The sequence below is a fragment of the Typopeltis vanoorti genome, chromosome 12, assembly GCF_054136105.1.
Source record: "Typopeltis vanoorti isolate ZY-2024b chromosome 12, IOZ_Tvanoo_1.0, whole genome shotgun sequence".
NCBI lineage: Eukaryota > Metazoa > Arthropoda > Arachnida > Uropygi > Thelyphonidae > Typopeltis > Typopeltis vanoorti.
In genome coordinates, this window is record NC_143560.1 from 30,032,189 (window position 1) to 30,053,049 (window position 20,861).

A 20,861-nucleotide genomic window follows, 5' to 3' on the forward strand; every position below is an offset into this window, starting at 1 on the left:
TTTCTGTGTGTGTGAAATGCCAGTCCTGATTTATGTGCCTATTTCCACCACACACAGTCGATCTGTCTTCCAACATAGCAAATGCCACAAAGTACAGAAGATTTTGTTTGTATACCCCTGGTCTTTTAAGAGATCGATGAGGTTATCTCAGCAATCTTATCATGGATATCTTTTGTAGTGCTCAAAAGACAACTTTTATGTTGTATTATTTTAGAAACTTTTGCTGTTTTATGATGATATGATGTCCTACTCACTAATAAAAACCAAGGCCATTGCATAACTATAAAAGGTGCTGGTTTTTTACCTTACATTAAAAATATTAGATAAAATAGTAAAAGTTTTAAAACAACCTTTCATGAGTGGGAATCACAAAAAAAAAAAAAAAATCTATGAACTATTTGGCTTAAAATGAAAATCTGGTTCTCCCAATCCCTATATTGCTTGAACCCATCTTCTTCTAGGAGTTTTTCTTTCACAATTTTTCTTATAGTCTTCCAGAAATTCTCAAATATTGCAATATATAAAAGTTTTACGCTACCTGTATACTTGAACATTTACCCGAAACATGTCAGTAGGGAAATTCCTCTAATTTCATATAGTTATATTTTGCTTTTTATAAGTCAGTACATGATGGCTCTACTCTAATCATCTGAAATTTTACCTGTTAAATTATACAGCATTAATGTAAATCTTTTTATATCACAAATATCTGAGAATTTCAAATATCATTAAACAGAAAGAAAATCAAATTTGCAGAAGAACTGGAAAGTAACATGTGGACATAATTGGCATAACTGAGACAAAGAAGACTAAAACAATGATTATAGGATATTATATTTTGGAAATAATCAAGGAAAGAAAAGAGTAGCAATAGCATCCAACACCTAACATTAAGATTAAACTACCTTCCAATCAAGAAGTTTAAGTAGAGTGATGTGGGAACACTTCAAAATAGGTAAATGGACTGAAACTTATTTGTGCCTATACTCTCACAGAAGGTTCTGTTAAGGAAGAAGTGAAAGAATTTTTTGAGTCATTAGAACAGGCAGCTGACAAAGAAAATGAAAAAAGTCCTTGGTGGAGATCTAAACAGCAGGGTAGGAAATGAATCCCAACAAGCATATAGAAACATTTTGGTAAAATTTGGAGAAAAGGACAGCTAATAATAATGGTCAGTATTTGCTGGATTTCTGCTCACAACACAGACTAGTCACTAACACCATGTTTCAAAATAAAGATGCACAAGTTCACATGGAGAGAAGACACAAGAAATAAGAAAAGTCTCACTGACTACATCATGGATAGTGATGTCATCAGCTGGATCAAGAGTACAGAGGATTTGAAATTGGAAGTGACCATTACGTAGTGCTGAGCAAGATAAAAATAGATACTACATTGAAAAGAACAGTATGTAAAAAAAAAAAAAATTAAGAATTAAAATTGAGCAGCTTTTACAGGTAAACTGTAGCCTCAACTATACAAGCATTATTGAAGAAGTTCTGAAGCAGTTTGAAAACAAGAACCAAATTTTGTTGGCTCAGTGGCACTCTAAAAATACATTGATTGATTCAGTTAGAGAGATGTGTGGTGAAATTGTCTATAAGAATAGAAAAATTAGAACCCCCATGGTGGACAAAAGAAGTTAAAGAAACAGTTCTGGAAATACTGAAAGTTCCTGGCAAATAAGTTGGCAGATGCCCTAAAAGAATACAGAGAAAAATGTGTGTTAAAATATGCATAAAGGTAGCTATATTTTCATGGGAAGACTGGTAAGAATACAGGAAATAAATAGCAAGAATGTGGTAAAATGTTCTGGAGGCTATTGAAAAAGCTAAATGGAAACAAGACTACAGTAAAAGGAATGAAATATGATAAAGGTGACATGAAAACCGAAGATAAGGATGGCCTAGATGCCTGGTGTAATTAATTTGAAAGACTGCTAAACAAAACAAGCAGCAACAGAACCATACTGGAACATTTTCAAGAGGAATGCAAATCAATACTTCAGGCAGAAAAAGCCTCAAAAACCTGAAATGTGGAAAGGCAGCTGGAGATGATTTTCATGCTTAAGTATAGAGGTATAAAAGTTTTGCATAAAAGTGGCTTGTTATCAATCTCCTGATATGTATGCCTAAGGCTGGGGTCTTCAACCTTTCAGATAGCGCAGGCCACATTAAAAATTTCCATGAAGCCCGTGGGCCACTAACCTATACTGTGGTATTTGGAATTATAAGATCTTCAATGCTTGATGGTCCCTGTCTGTCATTAAACGCAGCCTACCCAACCATGGTTTTATTGTGCCTTCATGTTTCCACCTCACAATCACGTCACCAACTTGACTTGGGCAACTTGAGGGTTGAAATGTCTCTGACAGATTTCTTACTGATGTGGCAACCAATAATTAGTCCACGTTCAAAGTCACTGAGCTTCCTTGACCTACCCCATTCTGCTTGTACTTCTTATCACTGAACACCACACAGCTCCATGCCTCCTTCTATACCGGTAAGTGAAGTCATAGTGATATCTAGACATCATTTTATGAATTACAGAGGGGGTGTCTGGATACTTTTGATCAGATAGTGTATTTTGTTTAATAATTTTTTTTTTTTCTTCAGAGGTGACTGAGTAAATGATTAACAAACCATTCAGATTCATCTTACTTTCATGTAGTGTCATATAACTTGTGTCCTGTACATATTGTTTTCCTGATAATGACCTTAATACAGAAGTTGAAACATCAAATATTTTCTTAATTATAAAGTAATTATTCCAAAACATGTTTTTGTCTCCATAAATTCTTCACTATGAATGCTGACCACTGTGTAACCTTAAAAGAAAGCACTTATACAATGTTTGAAATATAATATGAATTACTTAATGACCTAATTTAAAATGCAAGAGTGGCTTTCTATCATAGGAAATGGTAGTGGTACGAAATATATCACGTTAAGATGTTAAATCATTTTTATTACTGGATGTAAAACTACTCAACTGTTTACTAGAGGACCTGAAGTCGCTGGAAAAAGATTCAATATTTGATTTCTGAAGTAGGATTACCAGATCATCTGGCCTGTGATTCATCTATGATATGATCTTTCATAGCTGATACAGTAGAATCAGCTTATTGTGATCGTGGATATTATCATCAATTGGCTATTGTTATCAAAATCAGTCGATCCCAAAACACACCATTTAAAATGATTTTAAAATAATCCATCTATTGTAATCAAACATTCAGTTATTGTTATCAAAAAACTCCAAAAATCACAATCTAATTGTGATTTTTGGAGTTTATTTTTGTGCTCTCTTTCAGTAAGTGAATTTGACTTTAAATGCTCGTTAAAACAGCCCTTAGCATTATAGCAAAAGCAAGTAAAAAAATTAAAGATTTATCTTTTCAAGAAAAGCAAAGAATTTTGAAGTGCTATGATAAGTTGTCCAAAACGAGTCACCATAGGGGAGCTGTGCATTTACAAATTTCACAACCGCTCTTGTGTAAGATTTAAAAAACTGATCAAACATTGAAACTTCAGCTCTTACTAATGAGAACATGGATCAGAGGAGACCCCAATCCGGTAAGGATACTCAAGTTGAATCAGCATTAAAAATTTGGTTTAGTAATGTTAGTGAAAAGAATGTTTCGATTAATGGGTCTTTGATGCATCAAAAAACAGAACTTGCAAAAACAATGGGAAAAGAAAATTTCACCGCAACAGATGGACAGTTTAACAGGTGGAAAAAGCAAGAGAATATTGTGTACAGAAGTGTTGATTTTTTTTTCAGGTGATATCTGGATTAAGACCGAGTGGCCAAAATATTCTCCTGAGGATATTTACAATGCAGATGAAACAGGACTCTATTTTTGTGCATGCCTGAGCATACTTATTTGTTTAAAAATTAAAGTACTAAAGGATTTAAATCTTCAAAAGAGCAAGTGACAGTTTTGTTGTGCTAACACGAGAGCTCCTAGTGGTTGGAAAAAAAGTAAAAATCATTGGTATTTTAAAGGTGTCAAAAGTTTGCCTGTTCTAGTGCAAATGCTTGGATGACTAATGACACTTTCAATAACTGCTTAGTTAAGTGGGATCTTAAATTAAAGCGAAAAATTGTGTTAGTAGACAACCGCACTGCACACACAATTTAGCATTAAAGAACATCAAAGTAATTTTCTTGCATTCGAACATCACATCGTTAATTCAACCATGTGATCAAGACATCATACAAGCTTTTAAAGCTTATTATCGCTTTGATAATATAAAATTTGATTACATAAAAGACCAATCTGATGCAAGTGCAATTGCAAAAAAGATTTCCCTTCTTGATGCATTGCATTTGGTAGCAATGTCATGGAAGAAAGTTTCAGAGAAGACTATTGAAAACTGCTTGTACCAATAAGGTGGATGTTTTAAGACAAACTCTGAAACTCCTTCTTCCAAAGAATTTGAATATCTTACAAATTAAATTTTTGATAAAACCCCAGATGGTATGTCAAAAGAAGAATTTGAAAATTGGTTGGATACCGATAACAACATTCAAGTGGTGGCTACAACGACAGTGTCAGAAATATGTCAAGCTGCTTTCAATGAGAACTTTAAACTATAGAAGAAAAAAATTTAGAAGCTCCTCTGACCAATGCCCAGATGCAAGCTCTACGAATACTTCATTGCAGTGTGCAACATGGAGCAACAAACTTTGAAAGCCATGAGTAGGAGCAATTTATCTATCTAGCACCTTATCTAGTGTTGTCTGCCATATTCCAAGACATGACAGACAACACTAGATAAGGTTTTTAAAATAAATTTTATGTTGTTATTAAAAAGTTGTTTATAACAAATTAAATAATGTTCATAACAATAAACTGAAATAAATGATGCAGTTTTTTATATCCTTTGCTTAATGTAATCAGCTGGTTATTGTTACTGAAAAGTGACTGTCCCAAAGTGATCACAATAAGCAACGTTTACTGTGTAATCATTAAAAACATACAATGCGAAATTTCAGTATATGCAGATAAATATGACATCAATAGTGTGGATGTATATAATAAGCATGTACTAAATATAAATGCAATGCCATAAATTTTCTAGATGAAATCTCTCTTCCATTTCTTACTTCTTTAAATCAAAACTATGACACTACTTTTTTTCCTGATAATTCATAATACCACACAATGTACAAGCCGCGCAGTTAGCCTAGTGGCTTTGCGCTTCGCAACCATATGCCTGGGGAAGGAGGGACCTAGGTTCGATTCCCGTCGGAGACATGAGGAGCTGAAGGATCTTCCTCAGCCATTGCCAAGTTAGCCGGTCTTGGGCGCAGGCAGTAGGGTTTGTTCTGCCAGTTTATCTGGTGTTTTTCATCCCGCAAGCAGGCAAACCAGCCCCGTGAACACACATGGATCTACAGCTAAGAATACCTTGAGGCATAGGAGTGACCATTCTATCCTCGTATTTCGGTCACGAAATCCAAGCATGCTTGGAAGGTTGTGGGCCTTAAAGGCCTGTTAAAGCCATTGGGATAGATAGACACAATGTATAAGAGGCAAAACAGATTTTTTTTAAATCTTATGTCAACTACCATAAATATTTATATTTAAAAAAAAAAAAAAGCTGCTGTTGTGAAATTCAATCAGTGGTGCTCACTGAAGTTTGTTTTTCCTATCCCATTTTCTCTCTCTCACACACACATCACTATAACAAAATAAATTTTAATGTTTTCATCCATGAATTGTCTTCAAGTTGATTCACAGTATGAATCCCATTTATACTCCTGCCAATGGAAAAATTCAAACAAAGATCCTGATGGGTATGCATTACACATTTTTCTTATGAAATAATGCTGAAAATTAAATTACAAGGTGCAGAAGGATTTCAGTTTAGCACTCGCATATTCAAAGCTCAAAATGCTATATGCATATATGCTAACTGTCCATAGCTACTAGCACATGAAATTCTCCAACAGAAAAGCACCTAGTAAGCTAATATAGGGTGCAGAGAGGAGAACAAAATCAAGATTTGAAAAGCTCAGTCAAAGTTTTTTGTGTGGAGAGGTATTTAATTTAGCATTTATGTTTTTTTATTTATTCCTGAAAGCTATGTGTGCATATATGTGTGTGCACCAAAGTGAAGGGGAGTTGATACTCTTATCTAAAATTCATTATAATGGACCTTGTGCTATAATTAATTTTCTTTGGGCCTTGGGGTTCACTGTTATGAGCATTTAATATAACTGCTATGCAAATATGAAATTTTGTAATACAGTTAAAATTTAATGCAATTTTAATATTATTTACTCAAATTTTATTTTCAAATGCAATTTCCCTATTATAGACACAAAAGACTTAGTTAACATTTTTTAATAGATATCACCAGGAAATCTTACATTACAGAAATTGAGTATGTTTCAGCTTGCAGTATGCTATGGTCTCCAAAACAGCACTAAAACACAATTTTCTGCTGAAGCAGATCTAGAAATATTTTTTCTGACCTTTCAAAATCAATTAAATTAGATTATGAGCAAAACTATATAATCAAATACCTTCCAATATTTCAAATTATTGTCAAATACATTTAATAAGTTAGGAATGAAGGAATTTAGATAATTCGTAAAAATTCATGCCACCTTTGATAGTTTTTTTTTTTTTTTTTTGACAGAGCTGATGTCATTATGATGACAACTCGGGTACCTTCATGGAGTCAGAACACTAATTACAAGATGGCCACATTAACCATTATTCACACACCTATCATGCCTTTCCTTAAACTTGCAACCATCTAACATAACTTATTCACCACCCAAGCAAACAATTAGTCATCACTACACTCTTACTTAACTTCTAGGGACAATCAACTTGTTTTCTTCCCTACTATTTTAGGTACTGAAAAAATGCTCCCAAATTTGCCCATGAAACCCTTTATATATAGTAGAATATATTTATAATTTATTTTATTTATCTTTATAAAATTTTCTACAGCATCTTGTCAATCTACAAGCATTCTATAGATTTGCATGATCTTAGTCACCAAACTTTGAACCACCACCACCTCCTCATTCTCAGGAAAATCCAGATGGCCATGCTTAGTAGTCTAGGTGTCTCATATCAAAGCCTTATAAAGAAGGATAATAATTTGCTTTTCCCTACTTGTCAATGTGTTTCTCAACATGTTTTTTTTTCCTGCTAATTAGTGCATGTTTGCAATATGACCTCTAACCTTCAACTCCCTGTCTGCTATTATCCCCAAAAATTTCCAGACTTATCAAATCACAATCCAAGAAATATAATGCACAGCTTATTACTGTTTTGACTACCAGAAAGATACAAGCTTCCAAAAGATTATCTTACACTTTGTCATATTGAACTGCCAACCATTATTCTGTGTCTACAATGCCAGATATCCAAATCATCCTGCAAGATATATTTACACTGTTATTTACAATTGCCGTTCTTAGTTAAGTATCATTAGGCAAATTAAGTAGTCACCTTCAAACCATTCCCAATATCACTGGTGTACAAATACACCAGTGATATTGGGAATCTCATTTTCAATTGAAATCTCAGAAACTTAAAAGCAAACGTCCACACATGGAGTTATGTAGCACATTAGTCACCTGATTTCTACAAGATTCTGCTTCACCATCCACTACTCTGATATCTATCAGCTATTCTCTGGTGTTACCAGCTTCATGCCTATTGTCATTTGCTCTAATTTACACTAGCTTACAGAGGTATCCCATCTTTGCAAAATCCAGCAGCATCATGACATGGACATATCCTTTATCCAACTCAACTAACTTTATTACTGAAAATAAGTAAATTATAGATAAGACCTCTCATTCACAAAATCATGATTCTCCCATACAGTATCATATTCCTATCTGCTATCTTAATAACTTTCCTAATACTTAACTACTGCTCCTGAGATACTGCTGAGTTTGTAATTCATGTTCTATTATGTAATGGAACTATCTTGCTCTCCTTTCATTCTCAGGAACAATGTCAGTGCTGAAACATTAAATAATTTGGTCAGCAACACTATTAATTCTCTGATACTATTTGCATTACAAGGACAGATATAGCATCTGATCCTACAGTCATATTTGCATTGAGATTTTGTATTAGAACGAGTGCTTCCAGCTCATCTGCTTTTTTTTTTTTTTTTTATACTGGTACACACCACATTATATAGGGCATTACCTTAACCTGAATGATAATACTTTCTTATCAAGTGATCACTCATTCATTCAGACCTAATCTTGTCTATCCAATAGACAAGATTAGGTGTTGAACATTATTCATAACTTATTTTAATGGTATTAACACCAAATGAACTATTTTATAAAAAAAGATGTTAATACTGTTATGATATTCATTCAACTATTTCTTCTGCTGTTATGTTTTTTGACACACTGAAGTTATCTTTCATAATCACTCTTCCACTCTACCTTTATTGTAACATCAGTCTACACAATTAGATAGTGCATTATCTCAACATGAATGATAAAACCCCTGAATAGATAAGTAATTACTAATTATTTCTTCTACAGCTATCATCTTCCAACAATCTACATTCATTAAAGTCATCACCTTTTGCTCACCACACATAAAATCACCTTGGGATTTCTTCTGGCCTGCTCAGCCAATTTCCACTTCCTTTATACTATGCTGAGTCACACTTGTTGTCTGTGCTCTTTTATTTTGTGGGCTTGCCCTTTCCTTACACTCCTCCAGCTTCTGCTCAATGATGCTGCCTATTGATTTACCTCTTACCCAATTTATTCTTTTAGGTATGCAGTCTGATGCCACTTCCATAAAACACTGTGCATAGTTTTCTTTTACAGTATCTGATGCCATGGTGTGCAAAATCTCTTTCTAAATTTGTCGTATTGCATCTTTGAAGTTCAACATATACCTTTTTAACAAAATTCCATATTTTTAGGCTCCAATGTACTGTCTTCCATCACCTTGCTATTACCTTCTTAATGAACCACTCATGTTGGTTGCAGTTCTTATTCTCTCATCAGCAACTCTCTTCCCTATTTTAAAATATAATAAAAATATATTTTTCCTAAAATATAAATATATCTTCCCCTAAAAATATAATATTCCTTACATTTTATCCTTTTAACTATACCTTCCTCTGCTACGACTTACCAATATTAACCTATATATATAAATGCACATATAATTTTTCACATCAGTAATAAGATCAATTTTTCACTTGATCTTATTACTGTTTAAAAATGCTTAACAGGATAGTCAAGAATAAAATAATAACAATAAAATGAGTATTTTTTAAGTATACATTCATTACATATATATATATATATATATCAAATAAAGCATGCTAAAATAATGCTGCACACTGTTATGGTGCAGATTTCATGTATGTGCAATGACTTATTCTGATTCCAGTTAAACAGTCAATAGCAAAATAAATGAGCAAAAAACAAGATTAATTATCATAGAACAAGACCTTTGTTACTAGAAACGTAATGTCATTTTAAAAAAATTGATAAAAACTATGTAAATAGGATTTTTATACATGATCTTATCTGGTGCAATACAGTTTAAAAAGGTTTAACAGTATATACATATCAAATATAACTTCATTCTTGCTACATAACATTTCAGATTATTTCATATGCTTCCATAAGATATGACTTTGGTACAAATCCAAGTTTCCCATTCAACTCTCCAATCCACCAAGAATATGAGTCATACTCCTTACTAATAATATTAATAAGTTCACCACGTGAAAAACTCAGTTCAGTCTCATCATCTCCTGCACAATCCCACAATCCAACATACCAGTCATGTGGATTGAAAGTATCTTTACAGTTTAATCTACCACTATGTTCATTAAATACACTTTCAGCATCTGTGTATAATTCTTCAAAAGCAGGTTCAGTTTTTTCACATGCACTATTATCACTTTTATCTACTGTGTCTTCTTCAACTATTTCATATATATCTTCATTATCACCTGCAGGACAATTTAATGTGTGACGTACTTCGACTTGAGCTTTATCTGAATTCTTCTCATTTTCATTACTTAATTGCACTATGAATAAAAAAAAAATGCATTATTATAAATGTTTAGCAAAACATACTTATTTCAAGTGTGTGATAATGAATAGATATGCAAGACATTGATGTAATAAAAATTCTAACATCTCATATATTCTAGCACCTCTATTAAAAATATGGCTATTTTACCATCAGATGGTGGCAGTGATCATGCTGTGCTTTCATGGGAAGTACCTAATTGCATTGATACTCCAATTAGAACAGGTGATATGCTGAACTATAAAGCTGGAAATTATGATCAACTTAGGAGACTACTATCTTTGGTCCCATGGTATCAGTTACTGAATGGGAAAAATTCAGCAATGCATGGGAATCTTTGAAAAAGTGCTTAAATGATGCAGTATCTGAAAGTATTCTAGTGTTCAAAGAATATATAGTTTGGGATGAAATGGATGTGCAATCTTATTAAGCAAGAGATCCACAAGAGGAAGATGGGGAAAGAATATCGTGAGAATAAGAGTGAGATGAGTTATGAAATATATAAAGCCAGGCAAGAAAAGTAACAAGTATTGTGCAGAAAGCTAAATCAGAGTATGAAAAGAAATTGGCCATGCAAGCTAAAGGCAATCCAAAAGAATTTTATCATTATGCCACAAGAAAAAGAAAGAATAATTTTATTGAATGCAGATAGTACTCTAGCTTTGGAAGCTAATGAGTGTGCACTTTGCTAAGATATATATATCAACCAGGTGTATAAAACATGGTGCACAGTGCTACTGCTACATTGGATGAAGAATTAGAGGAGTAAGAAAATGAGGTTGAAGAGCTGTTGCATAACTTGGATAAGAATTTGTCTATAGGGACAGATGGAAGATCAGCCTGTTTGCTAAAGGAATGTTCATCCAAACTAGCTAGGCCTTTCACTTGTTTGTATAACTTGGGTCTCAGCTCAGGAATGAAAGGGATGCATGATAGTTCCATCATACAAGGGTGATGCAAAACCTGATGTGTCTAAGTACTGACCTATCAGTATCTCTTGTGTGGTGGTAAAGGTTTTAGAGAAGTTGATAAGAACTCACAAACAAAAATGGATGGACAAACAAGCTATACTCTGCAAGGAGCAGCATGGGTTTACTAAAGGAAGGTCATGTTTTAGCTATTTGCTCATATTTTATAACAATGTTATAAAATATGAGCAGCCGAGTTGGATAAAGAGAATGGATATACTATGATAATGTTAGATTTTCCTAAGGCATTTCATAGGATACTACATGAAAGGCTGTTGCATAAACTGGAGAATATGGGATTGGAATATAAACTCTTAACTTGGATCAGGGGATGGTTGACAGATATCAAAAAGTGGTATACAATGGATGTAAATCTTCCAGATTTAAGGTGAACAGTGGTGTGCCTCAGAGTTCAGTCCTTGGGTCATTATTGTTCAATCTATAACAGGAGATAGGCAGGGCAATCAGGAATGTTGCTGATATCCAGCACTTACAAAATTATTTGAACAGGCTGGAAATTTGGGCAAAAGAAAAATGGCTATCAGTTTAATGTTAGTAAGTGTAATGTTATGCATTTTGGCATGATGAGATTTCCAGCAGCATATTATATTAGACGGGTTATGCTACAAGAAACTGAAGAGTCAAGGGATCTTCGCATATTGGTGGATAGGAATTTGAGTTCAAAGGTCACATGGATCAAAGCTATATAACTGAGAGGAGACTACATAGCCTTTAAAGGAATGCAGAGAACCGACCAGGGCTTCTGACCTAATGTCCAATCCTCACCTTCTCGTGGTACACCATGTTGGGTATCTACCTGGACACTGAACGAACGAGGATGGGCTGGCAATTTGGAATTTAGCCGACCAAATTGTATTCTTATTGGCTTAAACCAATATAGAAAATGATGGTACAACATGACAAAATTTCATGCCGGCTGGGGTCGTCCGGTTAAACAAGGCCCCCAGTTGTTTTTGCCAGGGAACCAGGCAAACAGCGAAAAGTCAACTACTGGAACAAATCTGAAAGCACACTCTGACTCAACATCACTAGAGTTAAAGATCGGTACTATCAATATAAGAAGCCTGCATGGCAAAGAAATGGAGCTAGCTAAGTACCAGATCGACATAATAGGGGTGACTGAAACAAAAAAGACAAAAATTGGCGAGATCTTTCTGAACAATGAATACAAAATGTTATTGTTAAAAAACGTTTAATTTTCTTGACCAAAAAGCTCTGGAATGACTTTTAATGGGATTATATTGATCAAGTGCATTATGATAAACAACTATGTTATACTACCAACTAGTTTCACCAACTAAGGCTGTTGGCATCTTCAGGGTACATAACTGATATAAGGCATTAAAAGTAAAAAACTGAATCAACCGATTCCAATTATATTAAACAACCTCTTAATACTTGGTTTAATATAATTGGAATCGGTTGATTATAGTTTGTAACAGTTTTTTACTTTTTAGTGCCTTACATCAGTTATGTACCCTGAAGATGCCAACAGCCTTAGTTGGTATAACATAGTTGTTTATTATATGCACTTGATCAATATAATCACATTAAAAGTCATTACAAAATGTTATATTCAGGAAATGACCATCAAGGAAAAGAAGGAGTGGCCATAGTATTCAACACAAAATACAAGGCTAATCTTCTTCAATGGCAGACAGTCCCAAGTAGAGTGATATGGGCAAATATCAAATTGGGGAATTGGACAATGAGACTTATTTGTGCCTATGGTACCACAGAAGGCTCTACTAAGGTAGAAGCAGAAGAATTTTTTGATGTTTTAGAAAAAGCAACTGACACAATGAAAAAGGAAAAGTTGGTCCTTGTTGGAGATCTAAATAGCAGATTAGGAAATGATTGTCAGACATACAAAAATATTTTGGGAAAATTTGGAGAAAAGAGCAAAGCCAATAATAATGGCAAATAACTGTTAGATTTCTGCTCAGGACATGGCCTGTTTATTACTAACACCATGTTCCAACATAAAAAGGTGCACAAATTCACATGGAGAGAAGAGGCAAGGAATAAGAAAAGTCTCATTGACTATGTTATTGTTGATAGTGATGTTTTCTCCCTGGTTGACATTTACAATGATTCTGCCTATTTTCATTGTCTTTGTCTTTTTATTGCTGACCTTCATACCATATCTATTACAACAGCTATTCAATTTAGTCAGAGAATCTTGCAGACTTGTAGCGGATTTATTTAGAAGTATAACATCATCCACATAAAGAAAAGAGCTGACATTAACATCTCCAATTTTTATATCATGTTTAATACCACTTTCCTTCATAATGTGATCCATATAGATAATGAATAACAAAGGGGATAATGTACATCCTTGTCTCACACCAGATTTAACATTAAACCATCTTCCTGTACTTCCTTCAATTCTAACTGCTGACTTACAACTCAAAAACTAAGTAAAGACTAAGTATTGCTTGATATAATGTCCCATTGACACCATATAACTGCAGCGTATTGCAATCTTTAGTCGTGCGAGTTTTGTAATTAATTAATGTGTATTCATATTGTAGAATAAACATGTATTCTTTTTCTAAACTGAGTCTTGCCTGATTAAGAGTGTCAACTCACCGCTCTAAAAATACGTACTTGTCGCGGGAGGGTAGAGTTAAAGTGAGATAATTTTGGCCACGACTGACCAGGAGAGTTAACGGGTAGTTACAAATCTGGATTATTGGCAGTATCTCCCTGAGTAGTATAATTTATTATCATAGGGCATAAGCTGGTGCAGTCATTAAACTAAATAAATGTGTTTATGCTTGAAAAGGAGATAGACGCAAAATCCAGGTTGGTACATGGAGTAATTGGTTTGTGAAGTTGAAAGGTGCGTAATTAAGTTAATTTACATAAATAACGATGCAACACTTGTCTTGTTCCAATGAACTCTATATCTACTATTGATAGTATGCTCCACAACTCCAGACTGTTCAGGCTCAAGGTATTGAATATAAGACTTGTGTTCTTCTAGCTGAATAAAAGTAGACCTTCCTGTTTGCCCAAAATAAGATAACCCACAAGAGCAAGGAATCTGGAAGCTTGTCCTTTGGAGAAGTGAGAAAGGTGGAGATTTTTCTGATGGGGTGAAAGGTAACAAAAATATTTAGTGCTTTTAAAACTTTCGGTATGCATTCACTAATACCTTGCACATAAGGGATAGGAATACACGTCATTTCTTCTGTATTTGAAGAGGAAGATATATCAAACTACTTAAAGCTCTTTTGATGAAAGAATTCTTATATCCATTAGATAAAAAAGTGGAAATAATATGTTGTAATTCTTTCTGTAATAGTTCATCTAAAGAACATAAGAAGTGGACCCAATGAACTAGTGTTTTAATAGTTCCAGCCTTTTGACTAGGACGGTGATGAGATTCACTATGGATATAATGGCCTGTATGAATCTTCTTCCAAAAAACTAAGAAATATAAGTTACTATCTGGTTGACAAAGAATTAAAAGATCTAAAAAGGCTAACTGTTTATTTACTTCTTCTAGGGTGAATTGGATCCTTGGATAAAGTGCATTTAATTAAGAGAGAAATAAGACTCATACAGGCCATTATAGCAACATCATTAATTTTTGCACCTGGGAAGCATAATTTTGTTACTTTCTCACCAATCACACCTCTTAGGATAGAATCGCCATAAAGACTTAAATTTTCCTTCTCTTAGCCAAACATTCCTTTCTTTCTTCTTGCACTTCGTTCTTTCTGTTAATCAGCTGAACCACTCGCCAGACGTTTCTGCATTCGCTCCAGCTCTCACTTTATCCTGTGTATCAAATTGCACATTATTCCTCCTGCAACCTATGCATCGACTCATTTGCTATTATGGCTCTCCTCAGCTCAATTCTGTCAAGCTCATCATACTGTGGCTCTTTCATGTTCTTCCTCATACCATACTATACCATACTTCTCTCATGTTACCTTTAACATCTCTTTCAATACTATCTTACGGTACACCAATGCACATATTTTCACATGTATTCTCTCTTCCACCGCTTCAATCTCACGAACTGAACTGACACCTCTGACCTTTGCTTTCGTAGCATTTTCAGCATGCTCTTCCACCACTATCACTTTCAAATCATTGTCCATTTACTTTAGACTTAAATGAAGTCCCTCTGACTGAATTCCTTAAACAAGGAATGATGCCTTTGGATGCCACTGTTCTGCTTCGCATCGGTGCCATGTGCCACACTATATAACTTACTATGCAGAAAGACTTGATTAGATTTAAAAAATTTTAACCTAAATCTAATTAAGTTAACACAATACAATCTAGTTCTACTTTAACTATATCGCTATTTCTTCTAAACCAAATAGCTTTTAGCGGTATCCAAATACAGGGTCTACTACATGATGCCACCTCAAGATACTGTAACTCTTGGTTTCTTTTATCTATGTTCTTAGAAATTCTATAGGCTCTATCATGCAAGGAATGAATGATGCCCATTTTTTGCACTGGATAGTGATGAGCTGCATGTAGTCGGGGGGAAAAAACAGTTTCTATTTGACATCTTTGTCATTTTATACCGGAAGAATAGTTCTAAAAACTACAAGTTATATTCAGCCAGTAATGATTAGGGAGGGAGTAGCTGTAGTATTCAACAGTAAATGTGAACTTGAATGGGAGCAATTTCAAGTAAAGTGATGTGGGTATATGCCAAATTTGAGAAATTATACAATGGGAATTATTGTGTGTATAGTGACCAGACAGTTCTAAAGAAGTGAGGATTTTTTTTTCCTTTTTTTCTTTTTTTGAGTCATTACAGAAGGTAGTTGACAAAGAAATAAGTAAAGGTGCTCCTTGTTATAGATCTAAACAGTAAAGTAAGAAATGAATGCTACACATACAGAAATGTTTTGGAAAAATTTAAAGAAAAAATAAACAGGAGAAGAGAATTTCTTGTCTTCTCACATAAAAGACAAGAAATGTTTCCTTGACTAAAGAACATAGTCAAGGGAACATTCTTATATCACATAAAGATGGTGATATCTATCTTCATGCACCTTGTTCAGAATACATGAATAAACAGACAATCTGAAATAAGAAGCAATCATCATTTAGTTCTGAGCAGGATAAAAATAACTCATATTCCAAGAAAAAAAAAATGTACAAAAGTTTTAAGAATCAAAGTTGAGCAGTTTTCACAGGTGAGCTGCATGTTCAAATATTCAAGAAATTTTGAACTTTTTTGAAAAAAATAAAATAATAATATATAAATATTTATTTATTCTTGTATAAATTCTTGTTTTCAAAATTTTTAATTTTGAAAACATGAATCAAATTGGACTCAGTGAAAGACTCTAAAGCATTAATTCACCTATGTGATGAAGGCATATTCAGGCATGTCAAGCTATCTATAACTGGCCTGGTTGGCCAAGTGGTTAGTGTATCTGCGCTCCGGCCAAAAGGCTGCGAGTTCAAATCCCGCCGTTGACATGGATGGATAGTGATGGTGGACAGTAGATGCCGTTGGTGTAGATGGTGATGGTAGTTGTGGTTGGTGGAGACAGAGTTGTAGAGTAAGTGCCCTCCCTCGATGAGTCTTTGGACTCCCTGGAGGTGTCATGTAATAATAATATAAGAAAACAAAAAGTATAACTCCATGAATGGACTCATGAAGTTGGAGGTAGTTATGGAAAAGAAATATACTTAAAGGTCCTAGACAATAAGTCAGCATGTGCTATGGGAAAATACAGATAAAAATGTAAAGAAGTGAAGCAACATATGTAAGGAACTGAAGCAATATATAAAAGTAGCCAAACAAAAGTTATGAAAAACTTTGGTAAGAATATGGAAAATAAATATCAAGACAAAGGCAAAATATTCTGGAGGCTACTAAAATGGCTTAGAAATTAAGGAAAGAGTAGTGGAACATGAATCAAGATCATAAAGCAACACAAAAACAGAGGATAAAGATATTCTAAATGTCTGGAGTAATTACAATGAACAATTGTTAAATGAAACAAGAAGTGAAGAAAAGAGATAGAAATTATTCAAGAGTAATACAATCAGGAGTACATATCAATCCTTAAGGCAGAAAAACCATCAAAAACCTGAAATACATAAAGGCAACTGGAGAAGACTATATTCAACCAGAAATGCTCAAACTCACATAACTGAACAGGGCAATATTACTTTATACTGATCAATATGTGGCCTATACCCAAGTTGTAAATCAACTGTTAGAATTGAAGGCAGTACAGGAAGATGGTTTGATGTCATATCAGATGTAAAACAAAGTTGCAAATTTTCTCCACTGTTATTCATCATCTGTAATTGACATTATTAACAGAAAGTGGCAAACCAGACATCAGAATTTGACGATATTCATCTCGGCCCCTATTTTTATGCAGATGTTACACCCCTAAATAAATCTAATATGGGTGTTCATGACCATGGCAATTTATGATTTTCCAGATACACATAATATAAATATAAATCCCTGTTATATTCTATGGCTTCTCATCTATTTGTCTTAAAGTAAAAATCTGATCCTGAATTCTCTTCATTTTTTTTCATTCTCAGCAAAGATGACAATAACAAACAGTGATGATTAGTGTCAAGTCCCTTTCAATAAAATTTCAATAAGATATAGCTTTAGTCTGGATAAAGAAATAGTAATATCCTATTTTAATTTTGCTGAGTGCAAGGTTTTGAACTTTAAAATTCAGAAGTAAGGCTGTGAACTGCACTGGAAACTGTGTTTTAGAAGTGGACAAGATTTGGGATCTAGAGGTGAAGGTCAACAGAGACTAGAGACTTAAGTTCAAAACACATACTGAATGAGCTGTGATTTATGATAAGCAATGACAAGCAGTAATAAGTAAGTGGTTGTACCGCTGTACAAAGTTCTGATTTGACAACTGCTGATCATCTGAACATCTGACTTTCCTCTCCCCTCCCATGTAATGGGAGGGGAGGGGAAAGACTGAGAAATGCAAAATGCAGAGCTTAGCAGATATGAGAAGTGATATAATGGAGGCAAGTTCATGATGGTTTCTTCCAGATTATTAAATTGGGATTATATACAGAGTGGAGGGAAAGAATAAGAGACCATCCCCAGAAAATGCATAAGATTGAGCAATGGACACCCCCATGAACAAGGTGCATTGTGCCATGTAATAAGTCATGTGTTTGTAGCTGGTATAAATTGGAGGAATATGATGCTCTCAAGTCAGTAAAACTGTAACCAGGTGAAACAGCTGAGAGAAGGGAAACTGATGGAGTTTGAAAGAGGCATTGTGATAGGATGCAATGTTGCAAACCTATCTGTTTGGCAAATTGGGCCATCCCAGGTCAATCAGTGATTCTATACTGAGTTGGAAGCACAGGGAGTCAACTGCAAATGCTACCTGGTGGACAACCCACCACTTACTGAATATGATCATAGGGCACTATGAGAGATAACATGTAAAAGCTGCCATTTGTTGGCCGACACGTTGAATGCACAGTTCCAGGCATCCACTGGAACACAAATCTGCATAAAAACATTCAAAACCACAGCTCACAACATGGGTTTCCATGGCAGAAATGCAATATGTAAGCCCCACATTATCCGAACCAACATGTAGCATTGTTCTTCATCAAAGAGCGTGTACAGAAGGGTGTGGAAGCTTGGAAAACAGTTATGGAGTGATTCATCACTCTATATCTACTACACTCTCTATCGAGCAGATGGACAAGTGTGGCAGATATCTGGTGAATGTCTCTTCTTACCAGAGTGCGTAACCCAAACTATGAAAATCAGAGGTGGCAGTGTGATGGTATGGTCCTGTTTTTCCTGGTTTGGCCTCAGACCTCTGTTTGTGATGCCACAAATAATGAACTCAAAAGGTATTTGAACATCCTGGACAACGCAATGCTTCCTACTTTGTGGCGTTTCTAAGGAACTGACCATTGTCTCCTTCAGCAAAGATAATGCACTGTGTCATAAGGTTGCTGCTGTGACTGAGTAGTTTGTGGACATGAACGTTACACATGACTTGCCTCTATAGAGTCCTGATCTCAACACTACTGAACATCTGCAAAATGAACTGAAGTGTCAGGTGAAGTCAATGGACATCCATCCCACAACAGTCCAGAACCTCATTACATGCATACAGGAAGAATGGTCCAAAATTCCCATTGGCTGCTATTGTATGCTTGTGGAAAGTATGTCCTGTAGGATTGCTGCAGTTATTGCAATGAAAGGAGGTCCTACATCTTATTAAGGTGGGCACCGTGGCTGTTTGTTCCTCACACTATTGTGTCCATTAAACTTCTTTCCAAGTAATGTATATTACTCCATACATATCTGCTAATGACGATAATAAAACCTTTAATTCAAAGTTCTTACAATTTTGTTTATCAATACAAATCCAATTCTGCACCTAAATGAACACAACAGACTCACTATTAGCATACTCACAGGGACTATAGAAACTGTTTATTACAGCAGATAGTTGGCTATAGTCAATTTCTTTTAGCACAGCATTGTACTTGTAAAGCTTTGGTTGGTCATGACTTTTCAGTAGTTTGTTATAGTAGTGTTTGCTATAATGAGAGTCAAATTGTCCTTATTAAATTTACTGAATGGATGGCAAGTTGATTTCTTGTTGCTTAAACTATTTATATATTCAGTATTGCTATCAATTGCCAGGAATTTTGATATGCCATTATTATAAATGCATTCCATAATACAAACAGAGTACATAATAAAATGACATTGATATTCTGTTGGTCCAGTGACAATTACATGGTAGGAAATGTAATTTCAAGGAAGAATGAATTGGGCAATTCGGGAAATAAATATTTGTGATTTAGAATTTAAAAAAAAAATTAGAAAAAATCAATTTTTAAAATGCTATAGCTTTCTTACCAGTACATGGAATTTTGTTATTGTGATCAACTGCAGCAATCCACTCTTCCATATCTTTTATGGATGTAGCAATAAACTAAAATTTAGTAAAATAAATAATACAGAAATTAATAAATGAAAAAAAAAAAAAAAAAACATTACAATAATAATTTTGAAAGAAACTCATTAAATAAAAATATATATCTATAAAGGTTGCTTGCAATCAACATAAGGAATATTTATATTTCTTGACTTTACATTTATAAAACAAAAATAAGGGATGTCAAAAATTATCACCTTCAGCTATTAGATTACCAAATTCTAATAGCTCAAAAATCATCTGTTCAAAAGAAACAGATGATTAACCATTATCAAATTATCATTATTATGAATAAAATGAATCTTCTAATGCTTTTTATTCTCCAAAGGAAGTAAAGCAAGGCCATTTAGCCTTAACTAACTTTTTGAAGACTGATAAGGAGGGGATGGCAGACAGCTGCTACTGCTCTACTATATGGTCCCTAACCCTACATATGTTCTGAAATAGTGTTTTATTGTCAGTTTTCTTAAAAACCCAAGTTTCCAAGAGAAAAAAAACATATTGCCTGTGCTAAAGAATACTATCTGAGGAAATGGCTGAAAAAAAGGCCTAGAAAAAGTTCCTCTTTTCAGCAATTATAATCGAACTTATGGTCTTTCTTCTCAGTCTACTGTTAAGGTTACACAGACACTTAATTTAACTTTGCTTTGATTTCAAAACCAACAAAATTAATTCAATTCCTGACAGTTCTGCTCTTTGATCAGCAGTTATTTTCAGCAATTATAATCGAACTTATGGTCTTTCTTCTCAGTCTACTGTTAAGGTTACACAGACACTTAATTTAACTTTGCTTTGATTTCAAAACCAACAAAATTAATTCAATTCCTGACAGTTCTGCTC

General features: G+C 34.2%; 1 protein-coding gene across 2 annotated transcripts in view; it reads right to left on the reverse strand.

The window, feature by feature from the left end:
• Nucleotides 1-6,340: 6,340 nt before the first annotated feature.
• LOC150100657 (src kinase-associated phosphoprotein 2-B-like) overlaps nucleotides 6,341-20,861 on the reverse strand; it is a 94,417-nt gene continuing 79,896 nt past the window's right edge. For both annotated transcript variants that reach the window (XM_090401202.1, XM_090401203.1), the window contains 2 exons: nucleotides 19,943-20,018; nucleotides 6,341-10,061 (listed from right to left, as the gene is read on the reverse strand). In XM_090401202.1, coding sequence (XP_090257328.1) covers nucleotides 9,628-10,061; nucleotides 19,943-20,018 — 510 coding nt within the window. In that variant the 3' untranslated portion in view covers nucleotides 6,341-9,627. The remainder of the gene's footprint in view (nucleotides 10,062-19,942; nucleotides 20,019-20,861) is intronic.